The sequence below is a fragment of the Leptonychotes weddellii genome, chromosome 12, assembly GCF_054177405.1.
Source record: "Leptonychotes weddellii isolate Sample4059 chromosome 12, ASM5417740v2, whole genome shotgun sequence".
Lineage (NCBI taxonomy): Eukaryota > Metazoa > Chordata > Mammalia > Carnivora > Phocidae > Leptonychotes > Leptonychotes weddellii.
This window is the reverse complement of record NC_138380.1, coordinates 42,473,370-42,497,441: the sequence shown is the minus strand read 5'-3', so window position 1 is coordinate 42,497,441 and position 24,072 is coordinate 42,473,370. Positions and strand designations below refer to the sequence as shown.

The 24,072-nt window shown below is 39.9% G+C and overlaps 1 protein-coding gene across 5 annotated transcripts in view; it reads right to left on the bottom strand.

Moving 5' to 3' along the window:
- CPVL (carboxypeptidase vitellogenic like) overlaps positions 1 to 24,072 on the bottom strand; it is a 101,623-nt gene that overhangs the window by 20,099 nt on the left and 57,452 nt on the right. For all 5 annotated transcript variants that reach the window (XM_081800331.1, XM_081800334.1, XM_081800332.1 and 2 more), the window contains 4 exons: positions 17,617 to 17,739; positions 16,962 to 17,093; positions 12,503 to 12,601; positions 10,539 to 10,712 (listed from right to left, as the gene is read on the bottom strand). In XM_081800331.1, coding sequence (XP_081656457.1) covers positions 10,539 to 10,712; positions 12,503 to 12,601; positions 16,962 to 17,093; positions 17,617 to 17,739 — 528 coding nt within the window. The remainder of the gene's footprint in view (positions 1 to 10,538; positions 10,713 to 12,502; positions 12,602 to 16,961; positions 17,094 to 17,616; positions 17,740 to 24,072) is intronic.

Genomic DNA, 24,072 nt, shown 5'->3' with positions numbered 1-24,072 from the left:
CAGTGATCACGTCAGCTTAGAGTCAACAAAGCCAGACTCTTCCCATCGTGCTTTGATGGAAGCTTAGAGTCCACCTAAAAAGTTGAAGAATCAGACCTATTTAAGCATTCCGAGTTTTCTTGTATGCTAGAAATTGTCATTTGTCAAATCTCGTTTCCTGGCCATGATTGCCATTTTACCATCAGAAGATGTCATTAAGGAAAATGCCACAAGCAATTAGAATGACCACTAAAATGAGTTAGATTTACTAGAAATATTTACCTTTCAAACTTCTAAGTCACATTCATTAATCAGGAACTGCCCATTTCTAAAGGAAGATCTTCTGATAGCCTGGGATAAGTAAAGAGAACTCTTAACGACCTGGGTGTTAAGATTTTGCTCTGGTGGTAAAGCTGAGCAACATTAAGATCCTGAATTTTGAAGATGCAATTAGCTGAAATTTAATGAGCTGCAGAATGAGAAATGACAGGGAAAGGTAACTTTATATTTACAATTTCCTGACAAGATGAACTTTTAAACACCACAAACTAAGCCCTACCCTAGGACAATTCAACCTTTAAAAGTATAAGCACGTGGAGGTAGGATCTGGCATTTGGAGATGGTACCTCCTGAATTTGCAGTGGCCTTCCAAACAACTTAGCAACAGAAGCAACTTCAAATCCAAGGACATGGCTTTGCTTTTGATCCAAATGGCCTTTAGGTATATATAGAACTGTAGCTCCTGTTGGTTGAAATAATGGTTTCACACAGGAAATACACACACACACACACACACTCACATTCTCTCTCTCTCTCATGTACACTTATATAGCTCATATATTTTTGGGAAGGCAAGAACTATAACGATAGAGAAAGGGAGGTTAAAAACATATTCAAAAAATTTTTTTAACAAGAATCATCACAAGAACAGTGTAACTTCTTTATCAGAAAGGACTAAAGGACCAGGGCATGGAGCATTACGAAGAACAGGCTATTCAAAGCCAATAGCTCTTATGGAGCAAGGGGTGCATTTCCTAGATTTTAGAGAGACCCTTTCCACTCCCTACATTTTATTATTTTAAAAGTCAAGATACATCTTATAATCAATGTATGAGAGTGTATTTGTTTTTGTTTTTAAAAAATGCTGCTTAAAGAGAAAGGAACATAATACACGTAATCAATGGTAATCAGACTGGTGAATTACCTGCAGTTACTAAAATCAAATCTGAGTTTATTGTAAAGACAGCTGTGGTATAAATGAACAAACCTCCTGTCTTTTTTCTGTCATTCCGTCCTTTTTCTCCCTCCTTTCCTTCCACATTTATTCACACTACTGTGTGGTAGGCGCTATACCAGGCAACTAAATCAGAACCTTTGGTGGAGTGGGCGATGATTAGGTTTGGTTTTTTTTTTTTTTTTTTTGAGGCTCCCCAGGTGCTTCTAAAGCCAAAGGAGCAATGTATACTATAGCCAGAGTGGAAGTGCAGTTTCAGAATGGTAGGAGAAGGGCAAATTAAAGGAAGTAAAATGTATTAGGCAACATCTATTCTCTATCAAGCCTTTTGACATTATTTTATTTTTCCCATGACAATTACTTCTTTTTTTAAATAAGATTTTATTTATTTATTTATTTGACACAGAGAGAGAGAGAGTGCACATCAGCGGGGGGAGAGGCAGAGGGAGAGGGAGAAGCAGGCTCCCCACTCAGCAGGGAGCCAGATATGGGGCTTGATCCCAGGACCCTGGGATCATGACCTGAGCCGAAGGCAGATGCTTAACCAACTGAGCCACCCTCGCACCCCCACCCCCACTGTGACAATTCTTTCATCATTAAAGTTTATTGAATGCCTACTACGTGTCAGACACTGTGCTAGGTGCCCTGCATAGAGTGGTGAATAAGAAGGTAACATGGCTGCCATTATTATGCTTATTATCTATGAGACAAATAGGATTTTACAGATTAGGGAGTGAGAGGGAAAATTTAAATCCTAGGCAGCTTGACACCTGACACTGAACACACCTTAACACGAAATATCAGGGAGCTGGAATAGAATATGATTTGTAAGGTAAATTTATTGCCCACTAATGGGCATATAAGGTGAGGTAGAAAAAGATTATTTTAATTACCTACTATTTTGGATTATGTAATCAATGTCTCCCCGTGAGGAAAATTGATGGAATTCTCTGTGAGAGTAGAATAAGTGTCTTTGTCTCCCTTATAATCCCTTGCAAATCTCTGTCATATGCTGAGGGAGTTTAAAGGCATGGCCATACTAAGCAGTCCACATGCTCAAAACATGGTCAGTTAAATCTCTGCAAAGCACAGTGTGCCTCCTTCAAAATTATGGATACTATATATACATGTATACTATATATATATTATATATACTATATATATGTCAAAGAATATATTATACTGTATCTGTAGGTTAGGAAGCATAATATAAGCAGACATTCACAAATGCACCAGCCACCCTAAGAACCAGTGTGTTACCAGTATCAGTAAATCCACCCAGAGTACTTCCCTGTCCCATCCCTCTGTCTACCCCACAGAGAGAACCACTATCCTGAGGTTTAGGTTTAGAATTTCCCTACTTTTGAAAAAAAGTTTTACTTCTTATGCATGTATCTCAAAATAATATATTATTTATTTTTGCTTGTTTTCACATTTTATTCTCTATGTGTTCTTCTGCTCACGGCAGCGTTATTCGTAATAGTCAGAAAGTGGGAATAACTGATGAATGGATGAATAAAATGGGGCATATCAATACAATGAAATATTATTTGAAAATAAAAAGGAATGAGTACTGATATGTAGCTACATGGATGAACCTGAAAACACTGTGCTCAGTGAAAGAAGCCAGTTATAAGAGGCCACATATTGTAGGCTTCCATTTATATACAATGTCCCAAATAGGCAAATCCATAGAAACAGTAGAGTAGTTACCTGTCAGGGGCTGGAGAAGGGGAGAATGTGGGAGTTACTGCTAAAGGATAAGGGATTTTTTGGGAGGACAAAATGTTCTGAAATTAAACAGTGGTAATGGTTGCAAACACTTGTGAATATCCTAAAAACCACAGACTTGAACATTATAAATGGGTAAATTCTTCGGTATGTGAACTGTATCCTCAATAAAGCTGTTAAGGAAATAGTATGAAGAATTCCTACCCTTTATGTAGACTTCAAATTATTAACATCTAACATAACCAGAAATCATTAAAACCAGAAAAATAACATTGATATGAACCATTTTCTATTCTATAGATTTTATTCAAAATTTTCCATTTGTCACCTAATAATCTTTTTCTGGTTCTAGGTCACATATTGTATATATTCAAGTTTCAAGTCTCCTTAGTCCCTCAGGTTTGTATTTTGTTTTTTCTTTTCTTCTTTTTTCTCTTCTTTTTTCCTCCTCCTCTCCCCTCCTCCTCCTTTCTTTCTCTCCCTTTCTTTGTTTCCCCTTCCTTCCTTCCTTCCTTCCTTCCTTCCTTCCTTCCTTCTTTCCTTCCTTCCCTCCCTCCCTCCTACCTTCCTTCCTCCTCCTTCTTCTTCCTTGGTCTTTCATGACCTTTTGACAAGTACTAGCAATTATTTTGTGAAATGTTCCCCAATTTGAGTTTGTCTGATGTTTCCTCATATCAAATTCCTGTTAGATGTTTTTCTAAAGATTATCACATTAATGTTACTGTGTCTTCTTAGTATAATACATCAGAGGCATATAATGTTGATTTGTCCCATTAATGGTAATGTTAACTTAGATCATATATGCCAGGTTAACTTAGGTTCCTATATGCCAGGTTTCTCTATTGTAAAGTTACTAATTTTCTTTTCATCATAAATATGTTGAAGGGGAATACTTTGGGACTATGTTGATACCGTTTCTCATCATAGTTGCACTCACTAAATTTAGCATCCATTGGTGATTCTTGCCTGAAACAACTATTACCGTACTATTTGTCAAATCATGATTCCATTATTCTTTGTACATTTAGTAACTGGAATTTCCCCCATTCATTTTTTTCATTTATTTGTTGATATCATAATGCACTCTGATTTTAAAGCAATGTGTATTCTGTTTTATGAAACAGAATATGCTTATTGTAGGCTTTTGGTAGATTTTTATCAAGTCAAGAAAGTCTCATACTGTGTGTTAGGCTGAATAATACCCCCTCCCCAAAGATATCCAGTCCTAATCCCTGGAACCTGTGAATGTCACCTTGTATAGCAAATAAAAAATGATGGAAGGAAGGAACAAATGAACAAAGGTACAAAGGAAGGAGGAAGACAGACTTTGCAAATGTGATTAAGTTAAGCATCTTGAGATAGGGAGATTATCCTGGATTATCTAGGAGGTCTCTAAATGTAATCTCATGTAACCTTATAAGAGGGAGGCAGAAGAATATTTGACCATAAACCAAAAGAAGTCCATGTGACCACAGAGGCAGAGATTGGAATGATGTAGCCACAAGCCAAGGAATGCCAACAGCCACCAAAAGCTGGAAGTGGCAAGGAATCGATCATCCCATAGAGCTTCCAGAGGGAGTGGAGCCCTACTGACACTTTGATTTCAGCTCAGTGAAAGTGACATTAGATTTCTATCCTCCAGAATTGTAAAAGAATAAATTTCTGTATTTCATGCCATCAAGTCTGTGGTAATGGTATTATAGCAGCTGTAAGAAACTAATACAGACACTATTCCTAGTTTGCTAAAAATTTTATCATAAATACGTTATAATTTTATTAAAAATCCACTTTTTTTGCATCTATTTAGATGAAAAAAATTTTTTTTATCTTTTAACATTCACTATATATGTAGTTTTCATCCTTTTTTGAACATAACTTTTTTGATACACAAGTTATATGGATTTACATTTTTATTTATATTTTTTGGGTATTTGTACATATATTGTTATTACTGATTTCTAAATTCATGGTATATGGTCAGAGAGTATCGACTGTATGACGCAAATTCTTTAAAATACTTGAGACATGCTAATTATTATGTTTAGAGGTTTATATATATTCACTAAATCAAGCTGGCTAATTATATTGTCCAAATCTTCTTTGTCTTACTATGTCTCCTTTTGGTTAATTTCTCCTAATCTGTGAATTTTATTGGCAGCAATGTCTAATCTGTTCTTTATCCCAAGCACTAGGTTTTAAATACAACAACTGTATTTTTCATTTTTAACAGTTCTTACTGCTTCTCCTTCAGGTTGGCCTAGCCATATTCGATGGTTCTTTGTTTACTGCTTATTTTTAAACTCCTTTTCTATGTGTTTAAATATTTCATACCTATTTATATTCTATCCCTTATATTTCCGATACCTGCTGTGCCTTGGATACCCACATCTTTTGTAGTTGTTTCTGCTTATCCTCAGCAATGGGAGCCTATTTACCTGCAGAGTGGGTGATTGTTGATAATGAGCTTACTTTTGTGTTGAACTTAGCTAATAAAAATCTGGAAACCCCAAATACCTCCAGGTGTTGTGTATTTGCTTCTGTTGGTTGCCAGAGTTCACTACCAACACCGGACCATTTAGCCCCTCCATGTGTCCCAGGCTTGGAACCAGGCTCTCAGCTCAGCAACTTTACCTTACTTGGGCCCATGGTCCAGTCACTAACTGCAGAGCTGAGGACATTGATCTTTAGGGCCACCCTGTGTTACTGCTCCTGTTCCACAGGATTCAGTTCCCTATCTTTGTTTTCCTTTGTTTCTGCCTTCTTTTTTTCACTTTGAGATCTTCTTTTGCTAAAAGCATGGCAACTATATTTGTTGCAATTTCATCTGAATTTAGCTGTGTTTCAGTGAAGGGGTCTTTCAGTGTCTACTCTATCATTGTGCTGGAAGTAGAAACTGAGTCTACCTTTTATCAACTATACTGGTATCTATCTCTTTCACTAGGCAGACAATCAAGTCTTTTTTGTTTTTTAATTCATGAGCTTTACTTTTTAGAGCAGCTTAGGCACACAGCAAAGTTGAGCAGAAACTGAGACCGTTCCATTCTCTCTCCTATCCCCACATATGCACAAACTCCCCCACCATCACCTTCGAAGCCCCACCATAGTGGTACGTTCGTTACAATACAGGAACCTACGCTAATACATTGTTATCACTCAACGTCCCTAGTTTACATCAGGGTTCACTCGTGGTGGGTATATAGTCAATGGATTTTGACAAATGCATAATGACATGGATCTACCATTATAATATCATACAGAATAGTTTCACCGCCCTAAAGATCTTCTATGCCCTACCTATTCACCTCACCCTCCTCCCTAACCCCTGGCAACAAGTGAACCTTTGACTGTCTCCGTAGCTTTCCCTTTTCCAGAATCTCATATGGTGGGAAACCTACAGTGTGTAGCTTTTTCATATGGACTTCTTTCATTTAAGTTTCCTCCATGTCTTTTCATTGCTTGACAGCTCATTCTTTTTAGTGCTGAATAATATTGTCTATTGTCTATACTACCCAGTTTATCCACTCACCTACTAAAGGACATCTTCTTGCTTCCAAGTTTTGGCAATTATGAATAAAGATGCTGTAAACACCTGCATGAAGTATCTTGTGTAGACATGGTTTTTCAATCCATTTGGGTAAATACCAAGGAGTATGATTACTGGATTATATGGTAAAAGTTGTTTAGTTTTATAAAAAAAAAAAACAAAACCACAAGCAAACAACAGACTCCCAAACTGTCTTCCAAAGTGGCTATAGTATTGTGCATTCCCACCAGCAATGAATGAGAGTTCCTGTTCCTCTGCATCCTCCCTAGCACTTAGTGTTGTCAGTGTTCTGGATTTTGGCCATTCTCATAGGTGCGTAGTGGCATCTCATTGTTTACATTTGCAACTCTAATGACACGTCACGTTGAACATCTCTGCATAGGCTTACATGCCATCTGTATATCTTCTTGAGTGAGGTTAAGGTCTTAAGACTTGGGTGTGTTAAGGTCTTTGACCATTTTTTAATGGGTTGTTCATTTTCCTATTATAAAAACTTACAGTTCAGGTTTTTCTACCTTGGCATTGGTTACTATGGAGGTTTCTACTCAGATAAGTTGTGGTTCTCTGTATTCGCCTCTTTCCAACTTGCGGAGAAGTAGTTTGCCCTCTGACCTCACTTCTCTCACAGATCTAAGAAGAGTTGTTGACTTTTCAGTTTGGTTAACTTTTTACTTATTCTTCAGATCGAGTGGTAAATTCTAAGCTCCTTACATGCTGAACTGGAAACCAAAAGTCTGTTAAGTCTTTCTTATTTTTGTGTTTTTCAGGGTTTCTTATATAACTTTTTTATGTATCATGTGCTTAAGGACCATTGCTAAAATTTGTTGAACATCATTGGTAATAGCCTATATTTTCAAGCACTTTCTAACCACTAGTCATTATTCTAAGTGTTTTTACATATGTAATCCATTTAAATCTCACAAGAACTCACCTATAAGTACTATTATTATTCCCATTTTACAGATAAGAAAGCTGAAGAACAGAGAGGTTATAAGTATCTTCCCCCAAAGGAACAGAGCCAGTGAATGGTGAACCAGAATTCAAACTCAAAATATTTAAGAACCCATGCTCATAACCATCATGCTTTATGACCCAGCTAACTCTAAAAATCCTGATAGTATTGTAATCTGACTTAATCATGAGAATTCCAATAGTCCAACGGATTATTTCTTCTCCTACTTATTTTGGAAACTGCTAATATATTTCATTTTACTGCCCAAACATCTGAAGTTAATGGAAGAGAATGACTTTGAGTACGCATTCCCTATAAGTCATTACAAGAAAAGGATTATGTTTCTACGCAGCTCACACAGAAACTGATGTGCCACAGCCATTCTCTTAGTTCCCAGAAACTGATGAAGGTCTTCCTCAGCCCATCAGAGATACTCCACATTGCCTAAAATGAATCAAGTACTGGAAAAAGATGTCCATGTTCCTATGAATAGAAACATGTATGCTATTTTCTATGACAAATTAGCACTGAGACTTGCATAAATATAATTTTGAGGGTACTAATGTTTTAAGACAACCTAGGTTGTTCTGATTCTACTGCATATACTTTGAGGTTCACCATCATTAACAGACAACAAGCCAAAGATAATCATTGCCCCGCAGGCAACACCAGCTGTAGCAATGAATATGTAGTCTGTTTCAGCAGCAGTCACTTTTGGTCTGCGCTCAGACTGACTGCATACTTTGTTCTCTTTCTTTATGGAAACATGGTTTATCTGTACCACCAATCTATCCTCTTTTTTCTGACGACTGATTAAGAGTTTAAAGTTTAAAGAATATTCTGATTTCACTGGAATTCATTTTGGTAGGTTTAAGATACATAGGGAACAGGGACAGAGATGTTTATGTATCGAAATACTGGATCATTTTTAATCAATATAGTCTTCATCAATCAAGGGGATACTCTATGGCAATTAGTCAGCATCAGGAGAGTTTTTATCATCAGGTGAGCTGTGTGTTCCTCCCTATCCTCCCTTGGCTGAGAAAAGAATCATATTCTAGTGAAATTTAGACAGTGGGAAAATGTATCTCCCAAGGGCACAAAAAATGTACGTAGAACTTCCTTATCTGCTCTCCACTCAAAAAAAAAACCACTTTGTATTCTTTAATGTTATATTATAGCCCACTGTTTATGTCTTGAAAACACAAGTGCTCGGCTCTTTCTGGCCTAATGAATTTGTAGATAATATCTAATGAATCATGGACAAATTTATTAGCTATATCTTTGATGTAGCACTAATTTATAGAATGGATTTTTCATTCATTCATTCATTTGTAATTGACATCTGCTCCAGGTTGGTGTTGGAATGGACAGCCTGCAATGACATTCCAGGATGCTAAATGTGGCCACAGCGGTAGAGACAACATGGTCTGAGAGCTCAGAGATGAGGACAACCAACTAAGTGCTTTAAAAAGGTGTGCAGAGGGGCGCCTGGGTGGCTCAGCTGGTTAGGCGTCTACCTTTGACTCAGGTCATGATCTCAGGGTCCTGGAATCGAGTCCTGTGTTGGGCTCCCTGCTCAGCGGGGAGTCTGCTTCTCCCTATACCCTTCCTCCATGCTCATGAACTCTCTCTCTCTCTGAAATAAATAAAATCTCTAAAAAAAAAAAAAAAAAGGTGTGCAGAGAAGGCTCCAAGTAGGCAAGCACTCAGGACCCCGACGGAACCAAACACAAGGACGGTTGAAATTCTGACCTCATCTAGCTAGACTCTTTCTTTCTTAGAAAGTATTTCATCAAATTCTGCAAATTTATAATGGGTTTGTAGACTGCATGCCACTGACCGTAGATGTTTTTTCAATAAGGGTTGTATGTCGAGGGACTCAAACTGTGTACTAGAGACAGCACCAAAACATGGGCCTTCGAGGTCTGGCATAGTTCAGAACACAATCTAGTAAGGGTACCTTGGGCGACAGACTCCCCGCATAGTACTGAGGGCTGCACACAGAACAATCCCCAAGGGAAAGTATTCCTAATATAGACCTTGTAGACATGTGTATTCCTCATGGCAGAAAATGGTAGTAAAGAGGTTGGTTCAAATTAAAGTAATATATTAGGAGAATTTTTTGACCAATGGAACTAAAGAATCCTGAGGGGAGGCTGTCTTTTTTTCTAATTCATACAAAGGTGTGTTGACTATTGGCTGCCCTGGTTTTTGTTCATCTCTAACATTACTCTGCCAGGAACTAGAGAGGAGGTGGCTCATCTCAGGTGGTGGTCCCCTCTATCATGAACACACTTAGCCTGTGGAGGTGCCCCACAGACCAGGCCTAGGACAGAGGATAACAGCTCAGGAAGATCAGGGGAGGAGGTGAGAATAGTAGTAGCAGGAAAGAAATTCATAGGATGACTTTTCCCCACATCACTTGCTCTTGGTATCCTTCCCTCATGGTGAGAATTCTAGGGTCCATGCCCTGTCTGCCTGCATTTTCAGGGCTTCATGCTTTCACTTTCTTTGGGTACCTCCAGCCGCAAATCAGGCAGAACATCTCAGATAAACAAAGTGCTTGAATTTATACTCCTCAAAACATGGACCTTTTCTCATTCATTGTTTCAAGCTGACAGCCTAGCACTGTTTCAGGCTTAAAGCAGATACTGAAAAAATTGTGATAGAGCAATGGAAATGAATACAATTATGAGGTAAAATGTACTTTTTGGAATAATCAGTTGATTTCATTTATCCCTGACTTCATTGGGATTAATATTATAAAGCAAGCAATAAGGCAAAATTGGCTTCCACAAGGCCAGTCATGTTGGCTCTGCTGTACTTCCTTTCTCAAGAAATAATGAGACGTGGCATATGCCAAAGAGAATTTCATTTTAAGAAACTACCAAGGGATAGTTATTTAATTAGGAGGCAAAAATAAAACTTAATTCAAAGAAATCAAACAGTCTGAGGGTTGTTATTTGTATTTGTAAAATATCCTAAAAGTAAAGACAAAACGGCAGAAGTTGAATTACAAACAAGAGAAAGTCACTTCCACTCTGGGTAATCTAAAAAGTTCCTGAAATAGACAGTAACTGAAGTAACTCTCTTACCTTGTAATTGTTCATGAGTTCAGCTAACCAGAGCTTAACGGACTTTACTGTATCTTCTCGCATGTACTTTTCAACTTCGGATCCATCACTAAAGGTCCGGTTTCCCACATGGATGGCTTGCCTCACTTGTGGGAGGGACAAAAATTTCCCGTAGTAATTTTGGTCCTCAGGTTCCTGGCAGAAGGGAACATCAGAAAAATATTAGGGAACATGACTGGGTGGCAGGAACAGCATGCTGGGAAAGCTGCAAATTTCTCCTGACATAAACCATAATGAACAAGATGAGACATGACTATTAACTGGTCTCCACACTGAAATTTTTAATTTGGGGGTTCTGAGGGAGTTTAAATTTTACTAACAACAAAACTGGATGATCTGATATTTTCAGAGCCAGTGCCCCATTTGCATTTAAATGCTCAATTTTCCTTTCTTGGTAAGTCATCTTCTGCAATCTCTGACTCCCCTCAAGGACCCCATTTGAGGCAAAGACAGGGAAAACAGAAGAAGAGGTGAGATTATCAAAAGCAATTTGCTCCTTGTCTGAGGCTCTATGGGACGAAAGTCAAATGGACCACTGGAGCCAGGGTGGTGGTCTGGTGGGTTAAAAGCTGAGGCTTTCTTTTTCATGTTCTGCTGTTTATTAAAACCACACGAATAAAATAATCAGCTAACCATAACTGAAGGGGGGAAATATGCCAAGTGTAAAAACAGATGACTTTATGAAGGACATGAGACAAAAGAAAAGTTGTCCATGAGCCTTATTAAGAAAAAAATACTGCAGGGGCACCTGGGTGGCTCAGTCGTTAAGCGTCTACCTTCGGCTCAGGTCATGATCCCAGGGTCCGGGGATCGAGCCCCGCATCGGGCTCCCTGCTCCGCGGGAAGCCTGCTTCTCCCTCTCCCACTCCCCCTGCTTGTGTTCCCTCTCTCGCTGTGTCTCTCTCTGTCAAATAAATAAATAAAATCTTTTAAAAAAAAAATACTGCATAAAAGTCAGTGATATTGTAAAGTCTATGATATTCATCATACTAAAAGAAAAAAAGGTATAAATGCTTTTTTAAAAATTACAAAAGGATAAAAAAGAGTTTGAGATCAACAATTTCGTGCACCCTCAATTTTTGCTAATCTTTTGAATACATTACTTTGTAAAGGAAAAAGAAATGTGATTACAATTCTGTTTCTCTCTTGCCTACCATATGGTTTTCTCTTGGTAGAATCTAAATCCAAAACCACAGGGTTGGCAGATTCTAATGAAATTAGCTTTATATTTTATTTACAAAATAGTTCATAAATAAGGCAATTTTAAAAACAAGATGTATTGTCATATACACTAGATAAAGATGATACAAATCCAAATACCCACCTTGGCTCCTTTTGTTTGATTTAATTCTGCACAGAAGACATCAACTTTGGCCTACTTTTATGAAGAAAACTACTTGAATATTTTGAGAAATATTCCAAAGGGCTTGAAGTGAGGGCCATACTAAGTGCACAAACCATCTTAAGTTAAAAGTAAGACAAAGCAAATATTTTCCTAAAGGCTTTGGCAGTTTTGATTATCCAAGCTGTTTTAAGTATAGAACAAATAATGTGGACATTTTCAAGAAACTCACTACAGCCTTGGCATTCTGGAACCTAATACCCAGAACTGCAATCCTGGCCTCTGTCCTTGACAAAAGAAGTCTGTGTAACAAGCTCTACTGGAGGGGGGGGGGGGCGGTAAATTGTGTTAATCAGAGATTATTTTGAGTTATCTGGAATATCAGACACTCTTGATGGTCAGATTATAACATATACATCAGTGAGGGGGAAATCCTATAGATTAGTAGACCAAATAATGCAATACAGTGAGGACATATTTATCTAGTATAAAGTCACCTACAGTATTTCTCAAATGGGAAGAAGTTTGGTTTTGCCAAAAGTTTAAGCAAACACTATCATCTTTTTAAAAATGTTGTCATTACCTTGCACTGTAATATGCTGTAGTAACTAGGACATCCTGTGATATTCTGGAAGTAAGAAGGGTTGTTTGTTAAGTCACCGTCTAGTAGTTTATCCAGTACCTAGGTCAGGAGAGAGAGAGAGGAGGAAAACTTCAGGGTTGGTAAAAACACACAGGCACTTGTCATTGCATTGATTCAATAGTTTTCTCATTCCTGCATCGTTTCATTCAGTGACCATTTATTGCACCTCTTCTCTGTGCTAGACACTGTCCCAGGCATTGGGGACACAGCAGCATGAACAAGAGAGCGAAAGTCCTCCCTCCCGGAGCTTATATCCTCGAGGGGGACAAGAAGCAAGCACTCATAGGAAAAACATGCAGTGTGGTAAGTGTTAAGGAGGAAACTAAAGAGGAGAAGGAGAGTAGGAAGTGTCATGGCATGTGTGTGTGTGTGTGAGCGCAAGGTGCACTGCAGGGAGGGGGAAACACAGGTCTCACTAGAAATGATGACAAGCGTGATGCCCTTGAGATAGAATGACAGTGAGGCACTCTCAGGGATGGGAAGGAGAAAGCTGGAGGGTGGTAGGTAACTGTAAGGAGTGGTAGGTGGGACCATGTGAGAATGTGAGAGGCAGAGCTCAGTGCTTCTGGAGGGACAGAACATGATCTGAGGACAGCAATGAGGAGCAAGGAGGACACCCACTCTACCCATGAACCAAGTGGTACAAAGTAGCTGAGACAGAACTCAGCCCCTGCTTGAGAGGGGAAGTGACAGAAGCAGGGGAGAAGCAGCTTTGGGGTAGAGCAAGAAGATGAAGGGAATACTTACAAAAGAGATTGAGAACATTGGGACGTTTTGGGATGAGGATATTGAGTTTGTAAGGGGCTCTTGTAAAAAGGATGAATTCGACACATTTTCAAAACCAATGATCAGGTATGATTTTAGGTTTTCTTACACGGTAAGAATTCAGGACAGTAGTATCCTAGTTTTACAGGTGAGGAAACTGAGGCACACAGAGGTTAAGTCACTTACCAAGGGTGCCTCACTAATAATGTCAGAGGAGAGACTCAAGCCCAGGCCATGCCTCTCCAGCCTACATGCTCCACCCCCCACACGCTAGCTCTCCAAGGGGCAGACTGCCGTCTCTCTTAGTCTTCAACTCTCTCTGGCCACGCTTTTGGGTTTAATATAAAATTCCATTATTTTATTAGATCAGTTTTCTTTACCAAACATGAAGCAACTTAATTTATCCCAGTGACTATTGCCACAGGGCTAGAGACCAAGTATGAAAAGGATCGTCATTGTGGAAGGGGGTGGGGGGAGCACTAAGTATGCTCTAGAAATGCTACAGTCACTCAGCACCACTGGCTGCACACTGTGCACTGCACTGGGGATGCCTGGCTGAGGGGTAGAGACGCAGCCAGAGTTCTGGTTGCCAAGCTGGATAACCACACTTGGGCTGTGTTTGGAGAAATAGCCATCTTTATTCTCGCACAATGGTGGCATCCACTTGCCAAACCCTGAATCCACAGGACTCTGTCAACTCAGAGGAGGTGTCTTTTTCTAACTTGTCCACCCAGAGGCAACACCGTAGGCTAGTGGCAGTCCTGAATATAGGTGGTATTTTTTTTATCTTTACAAAGTATCTTCAACAGGGGCGCCTGGGTGGCTCAGTCGTTAAGCGTCTGCCTTCAGCTCAGGTCATGATCCCAGGGTCCTGGGATCGAGCCCCGCATCGGGCTCCCTGCTCAGCAGGAAGCCTGCTTCTCCCTTACCCACTCCCCCTGCTTGTGTTCCCTCTCTCGCTGTGTCTCTCTCTGTCAAATAAATAAATAAAATATTTTTTTAAAAAAGAAATAAATTAGAATAATAATTGGACAGCTTGGGGCGCCTGGGTGGCTCAGTCGTTAAGCGTCTGCCTTCGGCTCGGGTCATGATCCCAAGATCCTGGGATCGAGCCCCACATCGGGCTCCCTGCTCAGCGGGAAGCCTGCTTCTCCCTCTCCCGCTCCCCCTGCTTGTGTTCCCTCTCTCGCTGTGTCTCTCTCTGTCAAATAAATAAATAAAATCTTTAAAAAAAAAAAAAATTATTTTCAACACCAATGGGAATATAAATTCTACCCTTAAGAATGGATCTAATTTCAGAAAGAGTCAAAAATCATTTGTTGTCAAACAAGTGAGGTGGGTGGTCAAGACCTGTGAGATCCAGGTTTTGGTCAAAATTTGTTTCACAGAAAGAACTTTGTGATCCAGAACGTTGTCATGGTAAGGGGGACAATACAGGGCCAGAGATGGGCCACTGTGCATCTTGCAGAATGTCTGAATGCTCCAGGATTTTTACAGACTGCATGAAAGTTACCACTGGAGAATACCAGGGTGGGAATCATGAGGCGAGGTGGGGGGGGGGCGGGGGATGATTCCAGTCCTAGGCCTGCCACAGTCTATTATGTGGTTTTTGGCCACTGAATGCAGTCCCTCCTGGCCTCAGCCTCCTCATCAGTGAAGTGTGGATGTGTGCATGTGTGTAGGGGCAGAAGACAGTCTATAAAATTCCCTCCAGCTCCAAGTTACTGCTTTTTTATTAACTAAATCATATTAAGGGATCAGAGCATCCAACAGGCTTTATTATTTAGGCTTGTGATTTTGACAATGTACTCTCTTGGGTCTCAGGATTTCTCCAAGCCTTCTATTACATACGCTGACACACATTTTACCTCTACTGGCTACTTTCCTAAGTATCAGCTTATCTATTTCCCTTAAAATAAAACAAAGATTATTAAGTGAATTCATCACTCAAGTTATTGGATCAATGGTCACAGAGACATTGCATACCTTCCTAGGTTTGTTGTTGTTTTGGTCTTGTTTTGTTTTGGGTTTTTGTGCCTTTTGCTTTGTTTTCTGACGAATCTAGTTTGGGAGAGCTCTAACCTCATGGACCATCTTCTCATTACCTCTGAATACACAAAATGACCTGAACTTTTCAAGAGTTTCGTTAATCCTGCAGGTACTCAGGCTGCTGCAGCACATGCAGCAAGGACATCTTTCTGCTTTCCTTACCCCTTACGGTCCATCAGATGCTTTTCCTCTTGACATCACTTAATCCCTGTATGCTTCTTCAAAAACACATCAAATCTCTCACTTGCCAATTGGTCTCACGTGACGTAACATTTGATATTAATTTTAAATTCTAGAGGTTCAATCCTTTTACCCTTTCTGCCTACTAGACAGATAGCCAAAAACCAGACCTGAAAATAGTGTCATTGCACATGGAAGAGGGATCTTACATGTCCCCATAAGATCCCTCTTCCTTTGCATTTATAATTGCACAGACATTCTGAATCCGCACTCTGCAGCCACACCAGCTGTCCTGGCACAGGCAAACCGGAGGCTGTTGGCATCTTGAGGGATGGTTTCAGCTGCACATCTTGCTGCTGTCAGAACTGACGGTAAGGGCATTGACTGCTTTGGGGATTTCAGGCAGCGCGAGGCACCCTGCTTATTAAATGGAGCTTAACCTTGTTACCCCTTTCTCCCTGAGTTTGTATGTCTCCTGCTTTGATCTGAACCAGCTGACCTGCAGTGCCTAGAAGACTATTAATATCAGGCCTCAGCCTTAACAACAATAATGCTGTTAGGTAAACTAATACAGGATGTGTTCCCAAGAACAAAGACTGAAGTCCTCCAAATGCAATCTTTGCCTCATTTACTAATATGTGAAACATGATGGCTCTATGGTAAAGATGGCAAACAAACAAACAAACAAACAAAACAACCTAAAAAAGATAAGTGATACACGATCTTTGTCTGCACTGGAAAAACCAAACCAAACCAAACCAAAAACTCAAACTCCTGTATATAAATATTTAGTATAATCTCAGATTTTAAATAACTCCCCCCATCTCAACAAAAAGGGCAAGGAATAGAACCGTAGTATTTGATTCTCAAATTCAATTTTAGGGGAGCATTGTGACAATATTTACAAATACCAACAGCTCTTTGTGAAAGTTTCAGATCACTAGGCTTTATCATCTTTGTTCCTGACACACAGAAACACGTGACATTCGTCACACACTGAGGCCACGTCTCCAGCTGGAAGGCCGTGTGTGGATATCACCCTTCTGAAGGGTTTTGAGCATATGCGGAAGCATATGTATCTCCTTTCTGGGTTGCCTTTCTTCTGATTTCCTTGTGATAGGGCATGCCTTTAGGGCCTACACAGCATTTAAAGAAATCAAAACAGTTAATGAAAGACATAGCTAGATAAACACTCCAAGGTGACTGCAGGTTTAAAATACAGCCAAAGTAAATTCAAAAAGACCTGGACGGTTCTTTCCTTCACTCTGAGCCCGCACTCATCTGCCCCATCAGCGTACCAGCTACACCTTCTCTAACAACAACAAAATGTCTGAGTACCGCGATGCTTCTAGGACCCGGCTCAGATGGTTCTCATTGCTCCAGGCAATGTAGGTCCAGAACTCACTTCAAAGGCTTGAAGCCACCTCTTCTCCCTGATGTATTTCACACAGTCATCACACTGCTTCTGGAAGTACTTTCTCTGCTTCTCATCCAACAAGCCAATTTGGTACAGGAATGTGGCATAGCCCCCTATGATCTGAGGAGAAAAGAGAAACACAAACGACACAGGGAAAGAAAGAGAGAAGTCAGGGAAGCCCGCTTGCTTGGTGAAATAACCCTCTGTCATTTGTCAATCTCGTGCGGGAATTAGCCACGCAAGACAGTTATACACGCGCGTGTACCTGGCAGAACACACAAACACATACACAACACACACAAACCCCAAACATACACACACCACACACACGCACAAAATACACAGAAACATCACACACACACTTGTGCGCATGCCCCACGTTCCCACTCACGACCAACCTAGGCTGACATAATAAGTTGACACCTTAAAACATTTGGTAAAAATGAGAAGGTTTTAACATAATAAAATAAAATTAAAAAAATAAAAAATAAGAAAATGAGAAGGCTTTAAATCATTAGAAAGTCAACCAGACAACATTATTTCCCTCCATCAAGTTAGGTCTCTAAGGTCCGAGCCTCCATTGGATTAAAGGGGATTTAATCTCCTTGAAGGGCAGAATGGAAAGGAAAAAGGAGACACCTACTGATTCAGGATCAAAATACGCATCTCCAAGAGCAATTCCTTTAAGGTTGATCTTCGTTGTCATCATGGGGCCGAAGGTGTGGATATAGTGTGCAAGGGCTGGTATGTACTTCCCCGCGTACGACTGAGAAGGGTAGATGTGAAAATGAACCATCGCAAATTGGTGCTATAACCATCATGTGTTTAAGCTAATTAAAATAACAATAAAACAGCAGTATTTCCACATGAGACCTACCACATATTTTACCTTACGCTGTAAATTCCACAATAGCACAGAGCTCTGTCTCTCACTTCTCTCACATGCAAGTCACCGGTGAGGTGCACAAAAAAATGACAAGGGGACATGGACTAGGTGAACAGTCTAATTTCCTTCCAAAAGAAAATAACGTGGGCCAGCCGACACAATTCTCAATTCTGCCACCCATAGGGCTTGTCTTTCCAGAAAGCTCCATTAAAAACTTTATTAAAAAATAAAAAAAAATCTCAAGGCCAAAATTAAGATTTCAAAATCTGTATGATGCTGCAGTTTGAAATCTACATGTATTAAAGCAAGAGGAGATAGAAAGTATATTTACTGGCTACTGAAATTGTCACTTGACAATTATGTCTGTTTCCAACCTTTCCAAGTACATGGTTTTTTTTCAATTTAAAAATATTATGTGGACATAAACATTATAACTCTATTTTTAGACTCTGCTGAAAAAAGCTACTATTCAGGAATATTTTAAAAATAGCTTTGTATTGGGGCGCCTGGGTGGTGCAGTCCGTTGAGCCTCTGACTCAGTTTCAGCTCAGGTCATGATCTCAGGGTCATGGGATTGAGCTCCACATTGGGTTCTGCACTCCGTGCGGAGTCTGCTTGGGACTTTCTCTCCCTCTGCCTCTCCCCCCCGCCCCTGCTCCCCACACTCTCTCTCTCAAATAAATAAATAAATAAAATCTTTAAAAAAATAGTTTTGTATTTTTTACACTAAAAACCTGCCTTTTGACATCTCCACTTATATGTCTAATATTAAACTTCATATGTTCAAAATGAAGCTTGAATCCCCAAGCCTTCCTTACAGCCTATTAGTGATAACTCTGTTCTCATTGCTTAGGCCAAAAATCATGGTGTCATTTCTTTTTCTTTTCTTTTCAAGCAGGCTCCACGCCCAGTGCAGAGCGCATCGCAGAGCTTGAACTCACAACCCTGAGATGGAGACCTGAGCTGAGATCAAGAGGCAGACGCTTAACCCACTGAGCCACCCAGGCACCGCAGTGCCATTCCTTATCTCTCTTTCTCTCACACCCCATAAAAGTCCATCAGTGAACCTTGTCAACTCTACCTATTCTGTCAAAATAGGTCCAGAATCCAGGGTCTTTGCACACACCCCCTTCATCACCTTGCTCCAAGTTCCATCATCTCTTGCCTGGATTATTGCTGTAGCCTAACTGGCCCCCCTGCTTTTCTCCTTCCCCTCATCCAGTCTATTTTCAAGACAGTGGTCTACTAAAATATGAATCTGATCTTGCCACTCCTCTGCTCAAACCCTCTGACGACTCCCCAAGTCCCTCAGAGAAAAAGCAGAGTGCTTTTTCAGAGACATAAGTATTGCATGATCTGGTCACTTCATTAACACTGTGCCCTACTACCTTCTCGCTCATTCCTCTCCAGCCCCTCTTGGACCAGTCATGATTGTGATCCGTACTGTTCCTTCCACAAGGGCCTTTGTATTAGCTGCTCCCTCGACCTGGAATGCTCTTCCCCCAGATGTCCATATGGTTAACTCCCTTACTTGCTTCAGTGAGACCTTCTAGGGATGCTTTCCTTGGCCACCCCATCTAAAATTTTAAAACTCTCCCCCCCTTTTTTTTACATTTTATATTTCCTCTCTCTCTTTTTTCATCGAATCCTTATCACTTCCCTATAAACTTTTACTTATTTATCTTGTTTAGTTATTCTCCCACCCACACTAGAATAGAAGATCCATGAACAGGGTTATCTGTCTGTTTTGTAGTTTAGTATAGCCCCTATGCCTGATGCTGTTTATTTGTTAGTGCTCAAAACACAGTTGTTGAATGAGTGAGTCTTGAATTAACCTACAAGCATTTGAAAAACACTAATGCATATATGTTCAAAATAGACTAAAGGCATGGAATAGGTACATATGAGTCCGCAGATCCTTTGTAATATTTCCAAGGCTCTGCAGGGGTCTGTAGTTCAAAGGCTGGGAGACCCCAAGAGCTCTCATTTATTCCATACCCTAATCATATGCTGCAGATGTCATTACTCCCATATCAATATGAAGGCATTGAGGCTCAGAGAAGTTAAGTGGTAGAGTTAGAATCTAACCTGCTCTGACTTACTCCCAAACCTATATTCTTTCCAAGGTATGATAAAATAATGTAATTTGCATAATTTATACAAGATCTCCTCACTGATGCAGCCCCCCTGGGACAACAGTAATTATTTAGGCTGAGTATTGTGCAAAACAGTGTATCCATTCATAACCATGAGCACATTTTAGCTTCCTTGAGGTGATATAAAGATGTGTTTACATGCCTGAAATGTGGTTTGTTGCATAACAGTGCTATACTCTCCTGTTAGGAGCAATAAGTGAACATTTATCAGATATAATTTCCGTAAGATGAACCAAAAAACCCAAATTTCCTTGAGTATTCATTTTACTGCTAAAGATGTATCATACAGTCTTCATTCAGTGATAGTTTATTAGGCAACTCTTCTGTCAAAGGCATCGTGGCAGACATTTGAGAAGACACAAAAATGAATAAAGCATAGAACTTGCGCTTGTTAAGTTAATCATTTCTTCTGAAAAAATATTACAAAAACTTGACCATTATGTGATGGGGTGAAGTTTGCCATTTCGTGGATTATTATTCTCACATTGTGTACCTTGCCCAGCACACAGTAGGAACATAAAAACATACTTGATAAATAAATGACTAATCTGACATTACTGCTAAACATTTTTTCTCTATTGGATGTTATCATTCAAGTTGTCTTGTTATAAGACCTGGCAAGAAAGCATCTCTTTAACTCTTTCTGAGATGGAAGGGCGTATATTTTAAGTTGCTCTGATGATGGTGATGACAAATTCAGGCCAAAACAGCCACATTTTTAGGGCACCCTCCGCTTTGCGGCCACCATGCGTATCTGGGATAGATCCAGGCAGGAAACTAAGAAGGAACACCTACTCAATTTCTGAGCATCGACTACAAACAGGCTACCTCCCCCACTTTAAATTGAACTAATTTAAAGTTAATGTTATCTTCCCATATTTTAAAATGATGAAAACAAGGGTCTGTGCATTCCAATCATGTGCCTGGCTGGAATTCCATCAAGGCTCAGCTGCCTCCACATCTCCCATTTCTCATGTCAAACCATGCTTCAGTCAATGGTCCTGGAGACTATGAGTCTGTGGTTTCCCAAGCTGGGGCTCAGCCTTGGGTTCATCTACTACATGCTTGCTAAGCTGACCATTTAAAGAAAACAAGACGGTGAGATAGGTAGTTCTATAACCGTGTCCAAAACAGTTTCCTCAATGTTCAGTCCACATCTGCTAGCCTAACGGTGATGTTTATCTCATTTTTGCTTTCTAATGACTATCACACACTTCCTCGCCCTGTGTCAGCGTGACAAATCCTTCACTGCTGTTTCCATTAATCATTCCATTGGTTGAGTGGCTCAGGCTGTCACACAGTAGACAATTATACGATTATTTTATGGAAAACAGACACTGAAACAGTATAATGAAATTTCAATTATTTTCGCTCTCCTTGTTGAGACATTTTTTTCCTGCATGATCAGACTAGTTTATTCTTCCTGAATCATTTATTTCTCAATTTAATGATTCTCTGACCACCACGAGCACTTTAAAAGACAACCAGACAATAAATCTAATGTTCTATTTGCCCAGTTTTCTCTTTTCTGGATATATTTTAAGTAGAATAGAAACCTTTATTTTAGGGGGGAGAATTGAGGTGTGGCTGTCCGATGGATCAGAAATGAACTATATGGCCCCTTAGGACTTACAACTGTAATCCTATAATTTTATGAACTCTTGCTTCTTTTGTTCTGAGTTCTGTCCGTAACGACGACGAGAGCAACAACCACCACAACTCTCGGCCCTGTGGTCTCTCTGATCTCTTGCTGGGGCTCATCAATGTGGGCAGCAGCTGGGCAACGAAGCTCCTGACATCTGTGAATTAACACCAACCTTCTACCATCGGATCAGACCCTGGCCTCATAAAAGCTCGGAATAGCATCAAAGCGATTATAAAAGGAAAGAGGAAAAGCGTGGCCAGAAACAATCTGAACACATTATTATTTTAGAATTCAGCAGTGACCCTCAAATGAGGAACTCAGCCAGACAAACGTGTTTATCTAACACAATAATTCAAACTAGGTTAGTGATCGACACGTCAGAATTTTCGTCTGCCCTTGTTACTCCTTTCTAGTATTTAAAGAAGCTTCCAGCCACAATTTCCAGCACCGTTGTTGCATGGCTCATTTTCCCCACAGTGACCCTATTTTGAGCTCGCCTCTGACGAGAAGGCCCAGAGATATTAGGGTGTATTTGTATATGCTTGCATTTGCTGGGGCTTATAGAAGCAGTAAACCTCCAGTTTTCCTCTTATATCACACAGATCTCAGAATTCGGTTCTCAGTCTTTTATTTCCCCCACGAAAGGAAAAGGTCTCCACATCACAGCTGAACAGTGGTTTCAAATCTCCGTCTGCAATCTTTCTGAGTTCTTAAATGATGTTTGGAACAGCCTAATGGAAATCACGTTAGGAGCATATTGTACTTGTAAAAATGGTCTAGAGAGAATGTAATGCTTGTTAATTATCCAGATGTGTAAAAGCACAATTAAATTGGACTTAAAGAAACTTGTAATTGTGTATTCCATCTGAAGCTCTCCCTTCTTACATGTTTCCGCAACGACTTACTGTACCCCTGCCACCCGGTTACTTTTAAAGGAGGAAAAAAGCTTTTATATCTAAAATCAAGTTTCAATCAGCTCCCCTAGAAGAAAAAAAAATCGTGTCAGAGGATAAGACTCTAATGGAAACAATGTCTTCTTGCAGAAATTTCACATATGTTAGCTGTTACTATTGTTTAAACTACTCTGCATTTCTCCACTACATTTCTTACTAAAGTTTAGTTAAAAAAAAAATAGATGCAGCTATATTCATTCTCTGCCTTGCTTCTAGTTATACACTGTATGGTAAAACATGCAGAACCTCTCTGGATGATACTGAGCAATGGCCTCTGAAATGAGACACACCTGAACCTGGACACAGAGTGTCACTATCCACAGGCCCTAGTTCCCAAGCTCTGCCCAGAATGGGAAGAGGTAGAGTGATCAACCTCAGGAATGGCATGTTGAGGACGCTCAGGGGTTACTCTGTGCCCTTTGCTCTGCTGTGCCCCTCCCCCAACCCCCAGCCACTCCAGTTGGAATGAATGTCTCGTTGAAAAATTCACTTCAGAGCTGGAAGGGGCTCCTTCAGGTCCCCAGAAGGAAACAAGGTGGGCTGCCCTTCTGGAGAGAGCCCTGTCCTCTAAGCACTTCCCAACCATACAGTGTTGGTGGAGCCACCCCCATTTATGGGGGCGATCAGAGAGAATAAGGGGATATGCTTTGAAGAGAGTTTTAGACCCACATTGAAAAACCACAAAAACTGGTGAAAAGCCTAAGTGTAATGGAATAATAGATGACACAGTAGTCAAGAGAACAGGACTCAGTGAGAGCAACCTTGACTTCATCTAGCCTCGGGGTGGACTCTTCCTTCCCTCAGCACCATTATTTTCTCTGAGCGATGGAGGTATGTCCTTAAAATGGCCAGCTCAGAGAATTAATGAACAGGGAAAGCTGGAACTTCAGCATTGTGGTAATCTCTACAACTTCCTAGACATTTCTAGACTGTGTGTCATCTAATTTCTAGTCCACACTGCTGCAATTAAAAAAAAAAAAAAAAAGGCTTCTAACAAGAGGATGACTTTATCTAAACATCTATTTTTCTTGAAAAGGAGCTTAAAAGAAATGCATAATCTCTAGGAAAAGACATAAGAAAAACATTTTGATCTGTATCTATTAGTCACATATTTAGGCAAGGTACACGCTGGCTTCCAAATGATATATTCTTATTTTGTATTGAAAAGACGCTTTAAAAAAAAAAATCCAGTACAGCCAGTATGGAAAACAGTACAGAGGAGCCTCAAAAATTTAAAAATAGAACTACCATATGATCCAGCAGTTCTACTTCTGAAAATATATCCAAAGGAAATGAAAACACTAACTTGAAAAGATAGCTGCCCCCGCCCCACCCATTTTCATAGCATTGTTATTTACAACAGCCAAGACATGGAAACAACCTAAGTGTCCATCGATGGATGCATGAGTAAAGAAGTTGTGGTATATACATACAATGGAATATTATCCAGCCATAAAAA